Here is a 22,722-nt window from a genome sequence, read left to right as displayed (position 1 = left end):
AATGAATGAATGAATAATCAGTCTTACAAAATGAAAGCATGGACCAACTTATATGAGCTCAAGCAGGGAGATCTGACATTTGGGGAAGGGTTCTAAAAATGCAAACCTTAATCCAAATACAGTACCTTGCTGCCCTTCATGCTTCTAACAATTCACGCCTTTGGGGATAAGGCATGACACCTCCAGGAATCCTCAGCACGTTAAGCTGTCTGGTCAACAGTCCTTAACAACAGCACAACAGCTGGCCAATCCTTAGCTTCAGCATGGCCCTTGGGGCACAGGTCTTAATTCCTGTTATGGACTTAAGGGCTGCAAGGTCAATAGGTCAGCCGGCAAACAGACAAGCCAAGGGCAGCCACAATGTTCCATCGACCTCCCAGGGTTGTTGAGTAGATGAATGAAATGAGATAGTTCACAGACAGTGCTCAGACTCAGACAGGGCCTGGCACTCAGGAAGTGCTCGAGAAATGTTAGGCACCGTCTTAGCAATGACCATTATCAGCTGGGAGTCCCATCAGAAAACAAATCGCCCCTCAGAGCAGATGAAAGGGCTCAGACAGGCAAGAGGCCTGGCCTTCAGGAGGCCAACACTGGCCTTCCTGATGCCTCCGGCTCTGCTGTGGCTGGATAGACAACCAGTTCCAAGTCTGTGGCCTGCATTAGCCATTCCACAAAAAGTCAACTGATTTTTCTAGGAATCATCTCTCTCAGCTCCTTATTGCTAGAGGGGCAAACTGAAGCCTCAAAGAGATTAAGGAATTGGCTAGTGAGTGATTGTTATAAACTAACTTGTGTCCTGCCCCATTCATACATTGAATTAATATGCTAATCCCTAATGTAACTGTATTTGAAGAGCCTTTCCAGAGGCAATTAGGTTAAATGAGGTCATATGGGTGGGGCCCTAATCCAACCTGCCTGGTGATCTTACTAGAAGAGGAAGAGACACCAGGGATGCACAAGCACAGAGGAAAGGCCACGTGAGGACACAGTGAGAACTGAAAGCCCAGGAGAGAGGCCTCAGGAGAAACCACCCCTGCCAGCACCTTGATCTTGGACTTCCAGCCTCCAGAACTATGAGACCATAAATTTTTATTGTTTAAACTACCCACGTCTGTGGTATTTTGTTCTGCCAGTCCCAGCAAACTAACAGGGATAAAACTCAGGAGTCTCGATCATTCTGCCCAGTGTTGTTGCCAGTACATTTGGGGGCCCTAAGCCGGCCACGCAAAAGCCTGACCGTCTGCTGTGGCGAGAACTGATGCAGCCCATAGGGATTTCTTTCAGAGGTGAGTATCCTCATTCCCTTCCCAGGGGGCAGAAACAACAGATCTAGGTGTAAACCTCTCCCACACTCTGTAGTTGAGAGAGCAGGGGCCACCTCCTGGAGCCTGGAGGGTCCCTGAAAGGGTGAGGGCTGTTTGTGCTGGGAGTTTGGCGCCTCTGCTGGCATCCCTGGAACTGGATCAGCAATTTCCACCATGAAATAATTCTGGAAAATTTCACTTCCTTTGGCCCAGATCGTTCATTTGGGTTGAAAACCCCACTCCACCCAACTCCAATCTGTCTGAAGTGAATGGTGCCACAGCAAGCCAGACTCGGCGCAGTCGGCATTTACAGCTCTGTTATGGCTATCAGAATGCTGCTGGGCAATCACAGATGCTGGCCTTCCCGCAGCTGTGGGGCTGTGGCCCACACTCCTGCTCACACACCAGCAAATGTGTGGCTTGGCCGAGTGCTACTGGGTGCCCATTTTTGGCCTGTTGGGCAATGAGTTGCACAAGTTCAGCAGCACCTTTGGCATACTAGTGCCAAGGTCAAGAATCACTGTCCAAGCAATAGCCCAGCTGGGGAACCGTCCTGCATCCTCATGTGTCCATGTTTGCTCATTTTTAAAAAAATGCATATTTTTATTGATTTCAAAGAGGAAGGGAGAGGGAGAGATAGAAACATCAATGATGAGAGAGAATCATTGATTGGCTGCCTCCTGCACGCCCCCTATTGGGGATTGAGCCTGCAACCCAGGCATGTGCCTTTGACTGGAACTGAACCTGGGACCCTTCAGTCTGCAGGTAGACGCTCTATCCACTGAGCAAAACCAGCTAGGGCCGTGTTTGCTCATTTTAAAATATGCACTCAGAAAGCTCTTCCAACGTGCCACCCACCAGATGATGCACAGACCCGACCACACTCGTGGCGTAACGAAGAACATCAAATAGTCTTCACCGGGCCTTTTGGTAACATTGGAGAGACCTCCTGGCAAAGAGGAAGTCATCTGTTGGCTACTCCTGTGGGCAAGGACATCCAAGCTAGGAGACACAATGTAGGTTTTCGAGGCCCCATCTCAGGACAGGAAGGTGTGTCTCTGACTTAATGCTGTTAAGATTTCCTTTCTTTCCCTCTGGTTCCCAGCATACTCTCTGTACTGTGCTTATGTCTGTGTGATTTGCAGATCTGCTGTCAATGTGGCTCCTCTGGGCCCTTGGAAAGGGCCCCTGCCAAGGGTGTCACAGGTGCAGTAGACCTGGAGTCCCTCAGAAGGGACTGCCTTGCGGTCACACCACATGTCCAGGCCCAGTGCAGGATGTGGCACCTGGCAGATGCTCAATGTCTGCCACTAAGGACAGTGGTGCTTATGCACATGTTTTCTTTTTGGCACGTTTACAAGTGCTAGGTGGCAATGTCCTGAATAGTGATGCAGCAGAGCCTGAGACCTTCCTGAGATCGTTGTCAGAGTACCCTCATACCACCTGCGAGAAACCCTCAGTGTGAGGCCAATGGGTCTGTAATTTCTGGAGCCTCAATGACCTAAACATGACAAGGTCCCATCTGTGTCCAGTCCCTTCACCTTCTTCTGGAAGCCCATGGCAGGGGTATTACATCTCACACCAGCATCTTCCTCATGGTTGCAGCCCTGGGACTCGGCATTGAACTTGCAGTCAATGATGGACTTCTCATTCCCAGTGCACTCGATCTCGTTGAGATGGATGGGTCCTATCCCTGGAGAAGAAAATAAACATGGGCTATGAGAGCTTCTGAAGGAAAGTTTCTGCAATTGGCAAGAAAATCCCAGATAATAAGAACACTTCTCTCCCACCCTCAAAACTCTCCCAACTGCCTCCCACAATCAGCTCAATGACCCAGCCTTTCCTCCCTGGTGAGAATTGCTTCTTGTCTTGGGATCCTCTTCCCCCATAAGAGCTAATGAGGGTTGTGCTAACTTGTGAGAACTTGGCCAACTCACTCAGCCTCCTGAATATTGGTTTTCTCTCTTAAATAAAGGAGACAAACTAGAATAGAGATATCTATGTTTCCTTCCCAACTTTCATCTTCTATGCGTTTATGAACCTGAAAAGGGTGACTCTCGCTGCATAGTCAGGTCCCTTATGAAGAGATGGCATGCTCAAATTGGATGATCTGAAGAAAGTTAGAAAAATACATTTTTACAATAAAGATATGAACAGAGTGTAGTGAACAAAGGACAGTCCAGTGCACAGGGGCCACTAGCACTGGGCACAGATACCAGCCTAGACCTGCAGGAGTGAGGGGAGGATGCCAATATTTAAGCCAGGAGAGCAAAGAGCTGTGTGGAAAGGCATCTGAAAAGAGCTGTTACCCTTGGTTGAGGGAAAGGGTGGCCACAGGGACCTTGCAGGGAGAAGAAATACCTGGCCTCTCTCTTCTCCCCATCTCCAGTCTGCTGCCAGTGCTCCCTGCTGGCCACACCCAAATGTGCCTCTTGATTTTATGGGTAAGAGTGGAGAGTGGAGCTGAAGGGGGTGATGGAAGAATCCTGCAAATGACCTATGGTGAGCATTCGGGAAGCTCTCATACAGGCAGAGGTAACAAGGGGAAGCTTCCCATTGCTGGGGAGAGAGAATTCCCAGGCTGACCAGCATTCAGCTCAACTCAGCCACTCATCACGATGGATCAAAGTCCACTGTTTCCAGCTTTGGGCTGCATCGACTCCCATCTTGGTCCCTGGCCTGTCTGTGACCTTCTCCCTCTCCTGATCTTCACCACCTTCTTGACCCTCATCACTCGAACACCCGTTAAAACCTCCCATGTTTACGATGACCCTCCCCTGACCCCTGCATCTCCCTCTGGCCCATCACTCTCATCCCCTTCAGGGAGAATTTCTTGAGAGCAACATCTGTTGTTCTCTGCTTCCATTGCCAACAGTAGGATTGTCCCCAGTCTGTTTCCTCGCCAGCCCTTTCCCATCCCAGGAAAAGGCCCCTCCACCCACCTGGTTATTCTCACCAGAACCCAGAACTCATCTCTAGTACCGCCTCCTTTTTCACCAAAAGCAATCCATTACCACATTCTGTTCACTCCCCCAAAGCTGAGTGCGTTTGTTTTTTCACTTCTGCTACAACCCTGCCATCTCCCATTTGGATGAATTCAATAGTCTCTAGTCTTCCTCCCGTTTGTTTATTCCAAAGTATTTTCCACACGGTAGCCCAAGAGATTTTCTAATGCAAATGGAATTATGTCACTTCTCGTCTTAAATCCCTGCAGTAGCTTCTCACTGCCTTACTGGTAAAACCCACAGTCCTAGGCAGGCACCTCCATCTTTTACCACATTATACTGGGTCTTTGTGTAAGTGTCTGCCTCCCCCAGATGGCCTACCAGGCCCGGTGGAATCTGACCTCCACTTAGCCTTCTGGCTCTGCCAGCTCCTCGCCCTCAGCCATATAGTCTACTGAGCCAAGAGTTTCCCTCTGCATGGACCCCCTGCCTGGACTGTCTTCCTCCCAGTCCTCACCAGCTCACTCCTGCTCATCTCTCAGGGCTCAGCCTCAATGCCATTTCTTTGGGGAAGCCTTTCTGACCCCATCTAAGCTGGGTCCTCTCAGGGAGCCTCCCCCTGAGCACTCTGCTTCACGTTCATTCACGTGGCTCTCTGTTCAATGTCTGACTGTCTCCCCACTAGGCCAGAGGGCCCACAAGAGCAGGCGCCATGTCTGTGTTCCTTTAGTTACTTTTTATATTAGTTTTTATTTTAAATTGATTTCAGAGAGGAAAGGAGAGGGAGAGATAGACACATCAATGATGGGAGAGAATCATAGATCAGCCACCTCCTGCACACCCCCTAAGGGGATTGAGCCCACAACTGACCAGGAATCGAACTGTAACCTCCTGGTTCACAGGTCAATGCTCAACCACCGAGCCACACCGGCCAGCCTCTGTGTTCCTTTTATACTCTCAACCAGGCCCCGGCAGATAAGAAGTGTTGCAAATAGTGTCTGGATGGATGTTGACTCCACTGAGAACTTGTTGTATGTTGGCCTCTGTGCTAAGTGTTGGAGACTCATACAGGAAGAAGGCAGACCCCTGCCATGAAGTGCTCAGTTAGTTTGTGGGGGAGGCAGACACTTATGCAAGGAGGTAATATAAAAGATGGAGGTGACTACCTATGATTTTTTTAAAAAAATTCTCACCTGAGGATATGTTTTATTGATTTTAGAGAGAAAGAGAGTGAGAACATCAAAAGGAGAAAGAAACATCAGTTGGTTGCCTCCCATACACATCTGGGTCAAACCTGCAACCTATGGTGTATGGGATGCCCTGACCTGGAATCGAACCCTAAACCGTTTGGTGTATGGGATGACACTCCAACCAACTGAGCCACCCGGCCAGGGCCTACCTATGTTTTGAACCTAAAGGAAGGGCCCTTGGCTATGCCACGGGGTCTGAAGACACCAGTATCTAGGCTCACTGAGGCCAAAAACTAACTTGTAAGAGCAACCCATGTTATAAAAGCCAAGTTCCATTTCCTTGGAAATTCATAAGTGATGAAGCCTACAATTCCCTGGAATTTTACAAAATTTACAAAAAACACATCTGTCACTATGGCTGGAAGCATCCAAGGACTCAGGGTGAAAAGGCTGTGATAAAATAGAGATCCTAAACAGGACTCTTGAAGCAAGCGGAGTCCACAGCTCATGAATTAAGATGGGCGTAGAAATGGCAGAAACCAGGGACTCCAGTTCGATCAGGCAGAACCTGTTTGATGATTGTGAGGATCATGATGATGGTGGTGATCATGATGGTGATGATGATGATGATGATAATGGTATAATGATGGTGGTGGTGCTGATGATGGTAATGGTATAATGATGGTGGTGGTAATGGTATAATAATGATGGTGGTGATGATGATGAGGATGACAGGGATGATGATGACAGTGGTGATGAGGATATCTAATATTTGAGCACTTACTCTGTGCTGGATTCTGTCCTATACACATTGCTTCTATTAAATAATTCAATCATCACAACAACCCAATAAAATGAGGAAACTGGAGATGAAAGATTAAGTAACTGGCCCAATGGTAGGTATTATTTTCATTATTATTATTATTATTATATTATTTTTTTAATCCTCACCAGAGGATATTTTCTCCATTGATTTTCAGAGAGAGTGGAAGGGCAGGGGAGAGACAGAAAGAGAGAGAAAGAGAAACATCGATGTGAGAGAGACACATCAATTGGTTGCCCCCACATGTGTTCCAAACAGGGCCGCGGATCAAGTCCACAACTGAGGTACATGCCCTTGACTGGAATGGAACCCAAGACCCTTCAGTCCGCTGGCTGACACTCTGTCCACTGAGCCAAACCGGCTAGAGCTTTAGTATTAGCTCTTACATGTCATCACCTCTTTGTTAGTGTAAGTTATCTTTGGGGTTATATCATTTTCTCCACTTGAGATGAGCTCCTAGAGAACAGAAACAATTACTATAAATGATTATGGAATAAGTAAATTCTCCATTGCACCATGTAGCCCAAATACTACTCAACAAGTGTTTGTGGATTGCTAGACTATAGGGGAAATATTAACACAAGAACTTAGCATGCTTTAGACTCCAACTAACATCTGGTTAGTCTTCTTCTGGCCTCACTGATGTAAACTTACATGGCTTTCTCAGACACTGGGGGCCGAGGCCCAGCGAGCAGGGCCCGCTTCCCTGCAGCGTGCATATTCATGGGACACCAGGCAGAGCTCCGAGCTGGGAAAACCAGTGCTTATCACCCCTTTTTTCTGCACCACCCAGTTTTGAGGTGGGCTGGGCAGGACAGGTGTCAATGGAAGGCACTGGCTGGGTGTGCAGCTGCAGCACAACCAGTGGGGTCCAAGGCTCCTGGCTTCTCTTGTTGACCTAGATTTGACCTGCATCCTGATCCCCAGCTTTTGCTTATTCCTGGGCTCTGGACTGTACCCTAAATTGCTCCCCACCTCCACCTTGGCCCTGCTCTTCCTTCTTGTACAAGCCCTGGCCCCAGGTGACTACAGGGTATGGAGCCAGGTATGGACTCTGGATCCACAAACAGCTATGCAGATTGCAATCACCCTTTTAAGAGCCCAGAAGAAGAGAAGAGGACACAGCAGTGTTTTGCATGGTGTAACGGTTAGCACTGTTTCACAAAGTTTTATTTCAGCTTTATGTGTATGGCATACACGGTCACATGTCTTTCTGATTGGGCATTGCAAGCAAAAGGGTTTTAAAGCTCTAGAGCAGTGATTTTCAACCTTTTCATCTCACGGTACACATAAACTAATTACTAAAATCCTGCGGCTCACAACAAATGTATTATATTTTTTGCCAATCAGACAAAAAAAGTATAAATTTTGATTCATTCACACTGGGACGGCTATTGTTGTGTTGGCGGTTGTCACTTTTTTACTTGATAATCTAAGGGAAAAGAGGTCAGTGCTCCTGACTAAATAGTCAGGTATCGCATGTTTTAAAAATTCTTGCAGTACAGCGGTTGAAAATCGCTGCTCTAGAGCTTCCCTGTCTAATGCAGTAGCACTTGGACTGTGGCCAGTGCAGGCTGAGATGTACTGTAAGTGTACACAACACCCTGGAGTTCAAGGAGTTGGTACACAAAATGTCAACTATTTCATTAGTAGCATTTACATTGATTTCATGTTGAAACAAAAATATTTCATATGTTCTAGGTAAAGAAAATATGTTATTAAAATGAATTTCACCTGCTTCTTTTTGTTAATATTTTTATTGCTTTTTTTTTTGAGAGAGAGAGAGAGGAAGGGAGAGGGAGAGAGAAAGATCAATGTGGGAGCAAAACATCTATCGGCTGCCTCCAGCACGCTCCCCACTGAGGACTGAGCCTGCAACCCAGGCACGTGCCCTGACTGGGAATCAAACTGACAACGTTTTGATGGATGGGACGATGTCCAACCCACTGAGCCACACTGGCCAGGGCTCTCCTGCTTCTTATTTGTTTGTTTGTTTGTTTACTTATTTATTTTACGTGGCTACTAGAAAATTTAAAATTATGTCTAGAAAATGTTAAATTAGGTAAATGGCTTGCATAATATTTCTATTGGACAATTCAAGTCTTTTTAAAAAAATATATATTTCTTTATTGATTTCAGAGAGGAAGGAAGAGGTAGAGAGAGAGATAGAAACATCAATGATAAGAGAGGATCATTGAATGGCTGCCTCCTGCACGCCCCCTACTGGGGATCGAGCCCGCAACCCAGGCATGTGCCCTTGGCCAGAATCGAACCTGTGCAGGCCGATGCTCTATCCACTGAGCCAAACTGGCTAGGGCAACAATGCGAGTCTTGAATGTGTAAACTTCTTTACTATGTTAGTTCAGTTGACCCTACGTGTGCAACCGGAACTCATTCATTCATCCATTCATTCACTCTGGATAAAATTAATGTTCCCGGAGCACTACAAGCTGGGACAGACTCGGCAGTAAGGACACAGAGCTAAAAGACAGAGGCCCTCCCCGCACGCAGCACTCAGTCATGGGGGCTGGCGGATGCACAGACAGACAGCCGGAACGGAATGCGGTCTGAGTGCCGGGGGTCCCGCACCCACAAAGCGCAGTGGCCAACTCTGACCTGACGTCCATCCTGGCGAGAAGCACAAGTGTCAGAGAATCGCAGGAGGCTGGAGTCAGACAGCACCGCAGACATACATCCAGAGAGAACTCTGAGGCCCAGAAGGCCACGCAGAGTCACGTGCAGGCAGGGGCAGGGCTGGGACTGGGACTCGCAGTGGCCGCCCTTTCACCGCCCTCACTTGGGTGTGGTCACTTGCTCTACCAGCCAGAGCCAGGACTGCGGGGCTGACCCCATCTGCTCTGAGACCCGACCCTGAATGTGGACTTTTCCCTTTCTGCCCAGCAGAGTTGACCCCACCCAGTGTGGCAACAGATAGTAAATCATCCAATGGTTCTTTCATGCATCATAAATGGCAAACATCTCATTCTCCCAGAGTCCCGCAGGCCCTTGGGAGCCTTTGGCTGCTCTGGGCAGCGGAGTAATTAGGTCAAACAGCACATACCCAGGAGACATGGAATGTTTATGTTACCCAGTGCCTGTTTATTCCTCAAAGCGAGCGCGGACTCTGCCCTGTTGGCCTTGGGAGAGCACAAACCATCACATCAGCCAGCCAGGAAAATGCTCTGTACTAAATACGCGAGATTTAAGGGAAGCCCATAACGGGGAAGGAGGAGGACTGTCGCACGGCCCAACAGGCACACTGTGACATTAAAGTCCACCCTAGACCCCAAATTTCAGTGCACGCCCAGGAAGCTTGCAGAGATTGGAGAGTGCCGGCAGAGGGGGTTCTGAAAGTGAGCGGGACTTGTTGCAAAGGGAAAGGCCCAAATCTGAGTCAGGCGACTGGGGTTTCAGTCTTTCTCTACCATTAACTATCGGATGACCTCGGGCTGTTCTCCAGAGCCCCAAATTCCTCATTGTTTGGAGTAGTCAGCCTGAGCTCCCCTCCAGCAATGCTGCCTCCCGAGCCAGGACTCTCTGCAGTCCCTGCACCATTATTTGCTATTATTTCCTCGGGGCTGGGATCCATGACCTCACTGCATTCCTTTCTGTGGGGCAATGGCCCTATGTCTGACAGCTTGGAAACATCCTCTCCCCTCAGGACAGGACACCGCACACCTCCTCCCCGCCCATTCTCCCCCTCCCCGCCCATCCTCCCCCCTCCCCGCCCATTCTCCCTCCTCCTGGGCCCTCCAGCCCAGGTACACTGCAGCCGCCCTGCTGGTCTGCACTGAGGGCTGCTTTCCCTGCCCAGCCCACAGTTCCCAGGAGAGGCTGGGCACTCTCTGAGCTGCAGGGTCTGGGTGAAGAGCCTCCTTCTGAAGACCCAGGGCTCGCACGGGTCAGTGGCCTTCACGGCCGGGCGGGAAGGGACGCTCTCTGTTGTGTTGTCATGTCACGTCCACAACATTGCTCTCAGCTCGAAAGTCCCTTGTGTTTTGTTCTTTGCTCAAACAGAACATTTGTTCAGGACACTTAATAAAAACCAGGCCCCTTCTCCTTAGCATCCCATGACATCGGAGAGGGGCATCATGTTCCCAGTGTCCGGGGGCAGGGAGAGTTTTGCAGGGCTGTGATGGAGTGGAAGAGTCAGAGGACATCGGGGGTTCCTTTGTGCCCCGGGTGGTCCACAGCCTGATGAACCCCGAGGCCCTCTCCTGGAGGACCCTCCCAAGATTTCCAGGTGCTCAGCGGGGCAGTGGGAGCCCTGGGTTATGGGCTGGGAGAGCCCCGTTACTCATTGACTGCTAATATGTTGTCTCATCTCCCTTTGGGTTTCAGCTTCCAAATCCGGAACATGGGGACTCAGTGTTCCCTAAGGCCCTTCCAGCCCTGACTACCCAGGGAGAGGCCTGAGAGTCTCTAAGAGAAGCAGCCGCTGGGGCAGGAGGAGACACAAGGAGAGCAGGGGGACCCCAACAGCCAGCCGTGCTGGGCTCTCTGCCATGGTCCCCGTGGAGAGAGACCTCAGCATGTCCTCCCACTCCTTACCTTGCCCCAGCCGGGAGCCAGTGATGGCCTCTTTGGCACTCCCAAAGCCCAGCTCTCGGCAGACCACGCTGGCAGACACCAGGTCCCACTTGTCATCACAGATGGTACCCCATTCGCCGTTCTTGAGCACCTCCACGCGGCCCTCCCCGATGTTGGCGCCACCTCTCAACCGCACCAGGGGCTGCTGAAGAGACACACGATTCTGATGAGTGAAGAGGCTGATGCATGTTCAGCGGGCGCTCACTGCCCACCTCCTCCCTTCCCAACTGCCCACCCCAAGCCTAGGCACCAGGGTCAGGAGCTAAAACTGTTCTAAGTGTGTGTGTGTGTGTGTGTGTGTGTGTGTGTGGCCGGGACATTCACTCTGCAAGGTCGGCTCTGCTTGGCAGTCTCTTACGGCACTTTAGTCCTGGGCCACTGGGGAGTCTATCGGGACCCTCATCAGCTCGTCCCCCAGCCCATGCCTGGCTCAAGGACCTTACCACCAGCACTTCCCTCCACCCCCTCACCCAGAACCTCAAGCGTTAGAGCTACAGAAAGAAGCTCCTACCCCCAAGTCTGCAGACCCCAGATGGAGGTCATTCCACCTGACGGTACCAGCCCTGTAAAACCAGGGCGCTGCCTGGCCACCACTCTCAGTCCTGACCCCACTCCAGGGCAATAGGCCCCACTCTTCGGAAGGTGCAGGCAGGGTGGGCGGTTACAGATTAAACACCCCTGACGCTCACTAGCAGCCTGGAAGCCTGATCACCTTTGGGGTCTGCTTCATTGCACAGGAGTCAGAGCCACTGTCCACCGGGGTCGCGACCCACTGGACCACACCTTACGAGAAGGGAGCCGGGTCACCTGACTCCATCTGCCACACACCCTGGTCTGCATCAGCTTCTGTGCATGCGTGTGTGTACCTGTACATGTGTGTTGGGGTGGGGGACCCCGAAGGCTTCGGGGCTCTGTTGACTCTCGATTGATTCCACACAGAGGGTGAGGGGTGACTGTGCAGCTGTTCCATGTGTGTTGGATCAGACCAGTCATTGTTCTACTCTGGCCTCTGTAATCCTCAGCCCGGGCTCCCTTCACCCCATCCCCACCCCGCCGATGGCCCAGGCAAAGCAGGCCTGGTTGGAGTGGTGTTTTTTAATTTTTTTTCAAAAATTGATTTTAGAAAGAGAGTAAGGCAGAAGGAGAGAGAGAGAGAGAGAGAGAGAGAGAGAGAGAGAGAGAAACATTGATGTGAGAGCTGAACATCAATTGACTGCCTCTTGCATTCCCCTTACTTGGGCATGTTCCCTGACCCAGAATCGAACCAGCAACCTTTTGGTGCACAGGACAACGCCCAACCCACTGAGCCACACAGGCCAGGGCTGGAGGTGGAGGTTTTCAAACATTCACATATACACCAGCCACCTTGAGGGTCCAGGGATCAGACGAAACCCCATGTCTCCATCCTCCAGCCGAGGTTCCCCCTCGGTCACATCTCTCTCCCCCACTAGCTGCGCCTCACGGCTGCCATGGCAGGGTGGGGTGCTGTGACAGCACCCAGTTCTACAGCTCTCAGGGACTGCTCGGGGGAGATGAAAAACGGGACGGGGTGGGTGCCAAATGCCCACTGGCTTCAGGAGCTCTAATTCTAGCAAAACAAGTAACACTGCTGGCTCCAGCCCGTTTCCTGCGGCCTAGGACCCTCCCTTCTCCCACCTCCCTTCCCAAGCTGTCTGGCTGGGTGCCAGCCCCCTTCCCATGGAGCCGGCCATCCCTGACCCAGGCTCAGTGGAGGCCGAGCGCCAGCAACCTCGCCGCAGCCTGCGGTGGCCAGGCCGAGTCAGCGGGCCCTGGAGGGAAGCGAGGAACCAAGGGAAAATGTGATGTCAGGCTCCCTTGCTTTTTGCTTTTTTAATTGGTTTGGTATGGACTTGATTCATCTGCTTTAAACCGCACAGTAAGAGGAATTTCCAAACAGTAGGACCTGGGATCGGACACATGAGGAAAGCTCAGAGGCTCAGGCTGAGGCCACTCAAAGGATGTGGCCGTCAAATCACATGACAGGGGCCCGAGTGGGGGTGCGGGGGGGGGGTGGGCAACAGGGGGCGGGGGGCTGCACACCTGTGTGGTCAGGTTTGTACACTTTGGAGGCCCCTGTGGGGGGCCCTCTGGTTGATGCTGGGCTACAGCACTCACTCCACCCCTTTCCTTGAAGGCCTCTTCTTTTGTCCAAACACACCACCCCCAGTGTGGGAGGGGCCCCGGTGTAGGAGGGACCCCCAGTATGTTTTATTGTCTTCTGTCCTGGTTTCCCTTTCGAGGTGGATGTATTGTTACCCCCTTTCCCAAAGCAGGTCACTGATGTTGGCGGGGAGGGGTAATTGGAGAGGGCGGAGGGGAGAGACAGGGGAGCAAGGAGAGAGGAAAGGGGAGGGAATGAAGCTGCCTCGGTCAACAAAACCTGCCAGGTTTGGGCGTTTTTTTCTGCTCTGGCCCCACTGCCTGGACACACCATCTGCCCCCATCATGACCTTTCCCCCTCCTCCTACCCCTGCCGTAGTCAGAGCTGGCTGGGAACTCACCCCTGTCCAGCCGCCTAAATCCTAAGTTCCAAGGTTTGATCTGGCGCAAGGGATCACTCCCTACTAAGTGCTCAGCGCTCATTTCCACCCCTCCCTCTCCTCTTGCATGTGCTATTTCCCACCCACGGTTCCCACCCCCGGTCCCCATGGACATGCAAGTCCCAGGGACCCATTGGTGGACATAGGAAGAAAGAAGAGCAGGAACAAGGAAAGTCTCCCTGATTCTCCAGGGAAGTAGAAGTGCACTCTCTCTTCCTCAGAGAAGCGCCGCGCTGCCCTGTTTGGGTTAGTTCTCTTGTCCCGGGAAACCAGTCAGTTGAAATGGGATGTTCATTTATATGAGCAGCTGTGCGTCTGCTCACAGGAGCTACCCAGGAGGACTGTTGGTAATTCTGAGAACCACTGCCCCTCCCCACTTCCATCTCCTGAACACACTCACACACACATGCACGCACATGCACACACACACACACACACACACACTCACACTCACAGGTGCTGGTGCACAAACATACACATGGTAATGGCAGGTTTTCATTTCCTATCTTTGTGAGAGCTTTTTAAAATTTTAATCCTTTCCGTTGCAAAATGAACCAAAATATGCTTGGAAACCTTTGTAGCTCATGTCACGTGCTTCTGAGGGTTGTATGTAGCGTGTTTCCAAAGCCTTAGAGCATTCTGTCCCCCGGGGACTGCGCAGAAGCACCGTGTGGGTAACCAGGCCCTCCGCTCGCCTGGTATTTGTCTCACAGCCCTGACCTCTAGAAAGGGGGTCTGAGTTGGAACTGGCTCTCCTCCCTCTCTCCTGGGGATCCCCGTCTGTTCCCTTAACCACCACCACCACCCCGAACACCCCAGGCGCCCAGTGGCCAGGCTCCTGCCCCATCCTCACCTCTGGCTTGTAGGCTTTCCGGAATCTCGAAGGTCCATCGGGGCTGAAGACCTGGCCGGGCACGCAGCTCACCACCGCCGGCAGCCCGTTCTCGCAGGTGACGTTCTTCACGGGGTCCCGCGTCACCTGTGTGCCCAGCTTGCAGCTGGAGACGTGGGCCTCCGTGCCCGTGCAGTCCATGGAGAACCGCCAGTAGCGCGGCTTCTTCCGGGCGGCAAACATTCTGCAGAGGCCGGACGGGGCAGGTGACCGGGGGTCCTGGCTTCCACCCCTCATTGCTTCTGCACCTGGCACTGGGCACCTGCCCCAGCACAGCCACTGTGCTGGCTACTGGGAACTTGCTGGGGAGACCGGAGGGCATGGTCTCTGTTCAGCGTGTCTGCAAGCACTTCCTGAGCGCCCCGCACGCCGGCCCTGTACTGGGCACCGGGGGGCAGGACCTGGAAAGGGAGTGGCCTCCGGCCCCCCAGCAGCTAGGAGACCAGGGATTGACTCAGTGTAGTGAGATAATACCAAAGCCTATAAACACAAAATGGGAAAAGGCATCTAAAAGCGACCAGACCCATCAGGGTACATACCTAGGTTGTGGGTTCAGCCCCCAGTCAGGGCATGTACAGGAGGCAACCAATCGATGTCTCTCTCTCTCTCTCTCTCTCTCTCTCTCTCTCAATGAATTTGTAAGATAATAAATAAAACTGTATTGCCCAGATAATTTCAATATTTGTTGTCATCCCCTTTGTCAATGAGCAGTACAGCTTGATTAGAAAGCTCTCTCCTGATGATCTACAAGCTCCAAAACGAGGCACATCCAATGAGGACATTCTAAAGTTACGCCATCTGCTGAGTTAACGTGTAGTTTGCTTGATAAAAATATCATACTGGTGATGAAACTCAGCCACAGACCTCATCAGCCCTTCTCCCGGGCCCAGGGAGGCTGCTTGTCTCCACCCCTCGTCCTAGGCAGGCTCTTACCTGCAGCCCCTTTTTCTGGAAGGCAGGCGAGGGGGTCCAAGCTTTTTCTAAAACAGTAACTCTCAGTGAGTAATGAACTGGTTAACAGACAGGGAACTGTGCCCCAGTTTCCCCATCTCCAAGTTAGAAGCAGCATTAGGATCCGCTCGATAAGACCGTTAGGAAACTTAAATGAGTTAATACTCGGAAAGCCCAGAGCACCTGTGTCCAACACATTGGAAGGGCTACATACGTGTTTGTAAGATAAATAAGACTGTACTGGGTAAAGCGGAAGAGGAAGAGGGGAGAGAAGGGTGGCTGCAGGGACAGAGGGCAGGGTGGAACTGGGCTTGAATAATGGCAGGATTTGTGAAGGCGGAGGGCCAAGATGACCCCTGTCCTCTCACACTGTCCTAGCGCAGCGGGGTCCGTGTGCTCATCCCAGCTGCCAGAGCCCAGGGAGATGGCAGAGGGCCAGACTGCATGGGTGCTGGCTGCTCAGCGGGGCCCCGGGAGGCCTGGCCCCCGGAGGGGACAGAGCGAGGTCCTGTCCCTGCGGGTCCGGCAGGCCTGGGAGTTTCTGCTTTGTCTCACAGTGGATGGGATGTGAACACAGAAGGAGGAAAAACCCTACAGCCACCACCAATATCTCTCCTTAACCAAAAATTGAGACTTGTAACAATTCTAGTATGCGTGTGGGCGCAGTGACACGGAATCTTTGAAACAAGGACTGTCCGGGAAAATTCTGGAAGTGTGCTCAGCAGAGCGGCAGCCACCCAGGGGGACTGTTGATAATTCCGGGAACCTCTGCCCCTCCCCACTTCCTGCAGGCCCTGCACTTGGAGCCTCAGCCTCCAGCATGTTCCCCATGACACCCCCACATCAGGAAAGAGAACACGCTCAGGGTCAGCTGCACGAGGATTGGTCAGTTCGCACGGCTTGGAGAATCCTTGATCTCAGCTTTCAGGAAACACCAGCTCTGCCAGGAACAGACGTGCTGAATGCTGCCGCCTCCCCAGGCAGCCCGGCCTCCCTCTTACATCAGCTCACAGTAATGCACCCTGACCCTCCACAGGCTCCCATCGGGCAGCACCCACCCCACCCCCATGATTCACACCCCACAGGCCCCAGGGGGTGCAGAGGAGTTCTGGGGAGGATGGGTGGGCAGCCACTCCAGGCCCAGGGATTGGAGAGGAACCGGAGTTAGGGGAGAGCCATTGGCATGGATGGGAAGCCTGCTTGAGAAAGAACTGTCCATTCTATGGCTGGACTGATTCAATTAAAAATAAAAAGTCCTGCTGGCTCCCTCCCAGCCAAGGGGAACCCTGCTTTCCCAGGAATTCTGCCAGCTGCTGAGCACGTCTGTTCCAATTACACACTTTGGAAGTAGGTGTGGATGAAAAGGGCCACATATAAACCTGACAAGCTCAGGGGAGGCCTGTGATCCACTATAAAGTAACCATACAGTCCAAAATTAAAACTTTCTAGCTAAAAGCAGGTCATGGAAGGTAGTCATTTCCTAGGCCAGTATCTTCCCTGATGAAGGTCAATCTTTACCTTAACCGAGCCTGTCTATTGTCTTTGCATCTACCTTAAGACACCTTTGGAATGCTGGGGTAATTCCGCCCCACTCCCTGACTCCTCGGGGCACAACCATTGCCCAGAGCAGAGACCACAAATCCCCCATTGTTATTGTTATCGCACTATTGTTGACTGTTAGCTGTCCTGTACCCACCTTGTAAAAGAGGTATGTGTCTGTTCCTTATACTGTTTATCCAATCCTATAGACCAGGCGTCCTCAAACTACGGCCCGCGGGTCACATGCGGGTGTTTTTGCCGTTTTGTTTTTTTACTTCAAAATAAGATATGTGCAGTGTGCATAGGAATTTGTTCATAGTTTTTTTTTAAACCATAGTCCAGCCCTCCAACGGTCTGAGGGACAGTGAACTGCCCCCTGTTTAAAAAGTTTGAGGACCCCTGCTATAGATTCTTCCCTCCTTTGTTTTCTCCACCTAAAAGCCCTAAAAGCTGATCGTGGCCTGTAGCGTTCCTGACAAAGGTCAATCTTCACGTAAGTGAGCCAGTCTGTTGTCTTTGTGCATCGAAGGTAACAGACCCTTAGACCGGCAGCTGTCATGCACCAGAGTGTGAGACCACAGAGCCCCTCATTGTTCTCTTGTTGCCCAAATACTATCTCCATGTGCTGTGAACATTAATTGTTAACTATCCTGTCCCCACCAGGTGAAAGCACTTGCCTCTCCATTGTATCCAAAGTCAAAGATTTCCCTGCTTCGCTTTCTCCTGCCTCCGTAATCCACCACCAACGGATTTCATGTAACCCTCCTTACATCTCCTTTTATTCTAATGTATAAAATAAGCTGTAAAACTGCCATTCTACAGAGCATTTTGCTCAATCCGTTGAGATTTTGCTTCCTGGCAAATGTCATCAGTTTGGCTCAAATGAACTCATTAAAATTCCCCACGGGCTTGGACGTTTCCTACATCAATACTTTGAATTCCTTCCTCTACCTGAAACCAAGGGAGGCTGGCATTTCCATTCCACTCACGGAACCTTTGGTCCTGTGTTTCAGCCAACCAGCCAAGCAGAGCCCTTCCACTCTCCCCAGATGCGGCGCTAGACGCAGAATTCCTGCTTGTGTCAAAAAATCGGCATCAACAGTGGGCTCCTGCTTTCAGGCGAAAAAGGAAAGACCACAGTACGAAATGCTCCTGCCCCTGGGATGGGCCCTGAGGCTACGAGGCCCCCCAGCCCAGAGCAGAAAGCTCACAGCAAAGCAACCTGTGTTGGGGAGCCCTGGACTCCATCTTGAGTGAGTCTTTGGGTGCAGAGGCCTCTGGGGACATGTGGGTACCTCCCTAGATGCCTCTGACTTGGAGGACAGGGTGGCTGGCAGAGGCTGAGGAAGAGCTGCAGTCCGGCCTTGGGGAGACTCTGAGTGGCCACCAGACCTGCAGGTCTGCAGAGGGAGCCAGGGTGGAGAGCCTTGGCCGCGCCCTGGTGAGTCTCCAAGGCTGCCAAGCCCCTGAGGGGCCTGGTGCATGCAGAGAGATTACTAACACCATTCCAGACGCAATTACTTTGAAAACAATTTCCTTCCTAAAGTGAAAGGCTCCCCTGGGAAGCCGCTTCCCCTGGCCGGCTAGGAAGGGTAAAGGGAAATGGGAAAGATGTTACTGGCCTCGGATTCAGGGACCATGCGGGGGGTGACCCTCTCTCTGGCTCCCAGGCTTCTGTTCTCAATTTCGGAGCAGGGCTCACAGACACCCCACCCTCAAGCCAGCCCTGCTCCAGCTCTGACATAACAGCAAGTCCCATGGTGGGAACCCGGGCCGAGTGGCCAGAGCTGGAGCAGGTCTGAAGGTGGAGGTAGCAATGTGGACAGCACCCCCCGAGTAGCCCTGCGGCAGAGCTCTGGCAGGAGTGGGCTCTGTGACCCCCAAATCCGTTGTCCTCAGGCCTGGGTCTCTCATCGTGCAGACGGAGGGCTTGGCCCGGGTGACCTCTGAGGCTGCTCCATGCCTTTTGCTAACAGCTCTCTCCAGCTGGCTGCCGTCTCAACCCCTCACAGCACCATCGAGGCACGGAACACTTCCCCAGAGCACCTTCTCTTCTGGGCCCAACTGTCAGCGGAGTCCCAGAGACAACACAAAACGGCAGAGACCAGCCGGGAAGGCTTTGCCCCGTGCTCCTGCCCTCCACACCACCTCCAGCTGGAGGTCCAAGGAAGGAGCTGGTTTGCAGCAGCCTGAGCCCAAAATACCACCCGCCCGCACCCCGGATGCTCCCAGCCTTGAGGCCCTCTTCTGCCCCCGTTTGAAAGAGCAAAGGCACAGACTCAGGGGTGGGAGGTTCAGGGAGGCAGTTTTAAAACCAGCATGTGAGAGGATCCGCTGCCTACATAGATCTGAGATGCCTCCTCAAAATCAGGGGAAGCACTTCAGACCGGCCGCAGTTGGGGAGATGGCCTTCAAACGCCTTTGAACAGGCACATGCTGCCGGCCTGAGGGACCCCGTCCTGCCCTGGGCAGGGCTGATGGCAGCCTTCCCGGGCCCAGCACTGGACTCAGACCAGTTGTCAGCCGGGGCACTGTGGGGCAGCCAGATGGGAGCTTGTTGGGGTGGGGGCAGGGGTGGGTGGGGTCTGCTTTTCTTGGCTCCAATGCTAGGAAAAGCTGAGAAGGTGTCTCCAGGGAAGAAGCTGGCCAGCTGGCAGGAATTCGCCAAAGTATTCAGAGGACGGGAACCCCACTGCAAACAGGAAAGTCTGGGCCACATCTGAGGGTGTCTGGGGTGGGGATCACCACCAGGCTCACCCCTAGAGGGGCGGTGAGCCCTCCCAGCTGAGTAGCTCAGCCACCAGCACTCAGCCTCATGGTGGGCTGGGGACTCTGACCCAAAACGGCCCAGCCAAGCCCAGGACCTGCAGTCTGCCCTGACCCCGGGGATCTGGACGGGGAGCTGGGTCTGGGTCCTACGTCTCCTGGCTTGAAAGGAAAGAGTTGGGACCCCGTCGCTGGAGACGGGTGCTTGGATCTTAGATCTGCCACTTCCCTCCCTGACTTTGTTTCCTCAACTGTAAAATCAACCCCTACTTCCCGACGCTGTGAGGATTCAATGCTAAGAACAGGGCCCGGCTCACGGTAAGCCCTCGGGAAACCAGGCACCATAAGAGGAGACAGGAAGGCCCACTCCCACCGGGACCCGGCCCCCCGCTTGTCACGGGTGAAGCCCCTTCACTGGGTGAGCTACTGGAAATCCTGTTATTATCTACTCCTTTCCCTGTGGGAGACACTAACTTTGGAAACCATAACTAAATTATAAGATTTCTCTGGGACTGGTGTAACCGATCGGATTTCCTAACAGTTTCTGTGAGTTCCAGATTTTTCAAACTCATCATTTACTGAGGGCAAGTAAACATTTCTTACGTTGGTGTTGTCCCGGTTCGGCCCCGGTGGTCACGGCGCTGGCTGTCAGCACTGAGCAGTGGGGTTTTTCTTGCATGTTCCTTACACGTCACCTCTGCCATACCCCCCCCCCCCACACACACACACACATCCCACCCCACCTCTGTCATCCACAGGAGTGTGAGTTCCTCAGCGGCCAGGCCTGCACATGACAGCCGGCTGGCGGAGCCCCTCTGTGCAGCACCCACCGCAGGAGCCTGCTCCTCACAAAGCGGGTACCCCCCGCCCCGGCCCCCCAGGAAACAGCGCTTTGAGTGGGCCTCTTACTTGTACACTTTGGTGTTGTACGCCTTCTCCCCAGGGAAGCCGAACATGCCGCAGACCACGCGGGAATTCTTGGCCGTCCAGTGCTTGTCACAGATCTGCTTCCAGGCCTTGCCCTCCTTCACCTCCACGTAGCCCTCCGTCACGGGGGTGCGCTTGCGGTAGGCGGAGAGGATGGCTCGGATCCGGATGTCCTCCACCTGGATGTTCAGGTTCTGGGAAGGAGGAGGCACCGAAGGACACGGTTACTTCCCTGGGTCGGTGCGGAGGGGTCTCGGCTAGCCTCCTCCACCCTCGGGCCCTGCAGGGGCTACGGGCACTGCCCAAGAGCACGCAGCACAAGGCCATGGCGATAAAGCGTCACGCATGGGAGGGAGTGTGACTGCGGGGACCCGAGGACAGGGAGCAGGGTGACCTGGCCATCAGAAGACGAGGAGGGCCCAGCAGCCTCTCCCATGTCCCCCACAAAGCCTGGAGAGAGAGGCAGCAGCCCTCCTGCAGGCTCGCAAACTGCAGCAGAAGAGGGAATGTGCTCTTTGAATTTTCACGTTCTACATTATAACTAATTTGCATTTTGTATTTTACTCGAAAGCATATGTGTGTGAGTGTGTGTGTGTGTGAGTGACTGTGTGTGATTCTATGTGTGTGTGTGAGTGACTGTGTAACTGTGTGTATGTGTGAGTGACTGTGTGATTCTGTGTGTGTGTGTGTAATTCTCCTAAGACTGAAGTTTCAGGCAGATGAGCCTCAGCTACCCTGAGGCTGATGGTGCCACCTTGCACACCACCAGTCAGTATCTCGGGGTCGACATTTCTAAGTGAGAACATCCCAGGAGAGTAGGGGTAGAGCTTGGAGAGAAGCATGGAGGGGAGTGTGTGCAGGGACCCAGGCCTGCTTAGCGGGGGGACACGCCCTGGGGACCAGGAGGTAAGGGTGGACACAGTCTATGGCAAGAAAGGGAACATTTCTGAAAGCGTTGAGGCCTTTGGAAAGGCCCGGACTCACCCCCAGCCCCACCCATCATTCCGAGACAGCGAGTGAGAGAGGCGGGGTCCTGGTGGAGGAGGTAGAGGAGGCTCAGTGGGGGGCAGACTCCTGCCTCACCACAGCTGGGGGTGGGCTCTCCTCCCCACACCCCAACACTGAGCAGCAATTTCCCTGCCCCACGCCTCCTCCTGGGTCACAGGGACTCGGTAGAAGGACTGGGGCTTTGGGAGGCCATGCTGGGTGAGAGGAACGGGGGCTGCCCCGGAGTTTATGCTTTTCCGAGGCTCACCCAATCTCCCTCAAACACCGGGGAAGCTCCCCCCTAATCTCTCACTTCCAGCCCCTCCTCTCTGCCCCTGCCGCTGCACATGGAGCCACCACCAGCTCTGCCAGGCTCCCGGCTGAGCTCCCTGCTGAGCCCCTGCCTCCATCTCCCCCCTCCATCCATCTGCCACACGCCAGCCACCAGAAAGCTCTTTGTAACCTTGTCCCTTGACCGTCCACTTGTGCCCATGTAGTAATGCCCCATTACTTAGGTGCCAATGGCCTGACATGACTAATTCTGCCTCCCTTCCAGCCGCCCACTGTCCCCAGCCCCACGTGTATACTCGGATCCAACAAAATGAAAACTGTAACACCTACTGCGCGTGAGCCCCACAGTGAGGCTTCCTGTGCTTTCCCTCGTGCAGTCCTCACCCTGCAGAACGAGGTGCTTTAGGGCGATTGCCCTCCCATGATCCAGATGAGAAAGCTGGTTGGCCCCAACTGCCTCCCCAGGACCACCTAGAGGGGGAGCACCCGAGGTATGTGGTCAGGAGCTCTCTGGCCTGGGCTGGGGGGGAAGAGGTGGGGCCGGGCTGGGCAGGGGGGAACCCAGAGACTCCACCCAAATGCCAGCAAAGGTGCAAATGAACCACAAGGTTGAACAGGGCCATTATTTGGGTGCCCAGGCATTCGTGTCTCCTCGCCTCTAGCTTCAGGGTGCAAAGCCAGGCCCTGCCCACCAGTCCTGCCGGGCGGTGAAAGTATGTGGCCGGCAGTGATGGCATTTGGCCCTGGTTCCTCTCCACGCGGAGTGGAAGGAAGGCCGCCAGTGGCAAGATGATGTTGGCCAGCTTGGATCCCAGATTCTTTACAGCTTCCATTCAGGCCACAGGACCCGTGCCACCAAGACACGTGGACAGGGGCGAGCCAAGAAAGGGCCTGACTGAGGTCTAAACCAGCCGCGGGCCAGCCCCCTCCCGCCTCTCCCCACCTCGGAAGCCAGG

General features: G+C 53.1%; 1 protein-coding gene across 2 annotated transcripts in view; it reads right to left on the bottom strand.

Annotated features, from left to right (window-relative positions):
• The window catches only part of LOXL2 (lysyl oxidase like 2), a 100,579-nt gene that overhangs the window by 17,910 nt on the left and 59,947 nt on the right, over positions 1 to 22,722 (bottom strand). The window contains exons 4-7 of one of the 2 annotated variants that reach the window (XM_008151472.3): positions 20,471 to 20,682; positions 14,267 to 14,489; positions 10,814 to 10,997; positions 2,846 to 2,997 (exon numbers count right to left, since the gene is read on the bottom strand). In XM_008151472.3, coding sequence (XP_008149694.2) covers positions 2,846 to 2,997; positions 10,814 to 10,997; positions 14,267 to 14,489; positions 20,471 to 20,682 — 771 coding nt within the window. The remainder of the gene's footprint in view (positions 1 to 2,845; positions 2,998 to 10,813; positions 10,998 to 14,266; positions 14,490 to 20,470; positions 20,683 to 22,722) is intronic. The other variant, XM_028160608.2, reaches the window with a different exon arrangement.

The sequence above is a fragment of the Eptesicus fuscus genome, chromosome 6, assembly GCF_027574615.1.
Source record: "Eptesicus fuscus isolate TK198812 chromosome 6, DD_ASM_mEF_20220401, whole genome shotgun sequence".
In the NCBI taxonomy this organism is placed as follows: domain Eukaryota; kingdom Metazoa; phylum Chordata; class Mammalia; order Chiroptera; family Vespertilionidae; genus Eptesicus; species Eptesicus fuscus.
The sequence above is the reverse complement of the archived record's forward strand: the minus strand, read 5'-3'. Positions and strand labels throughout refer to the sequence as shown.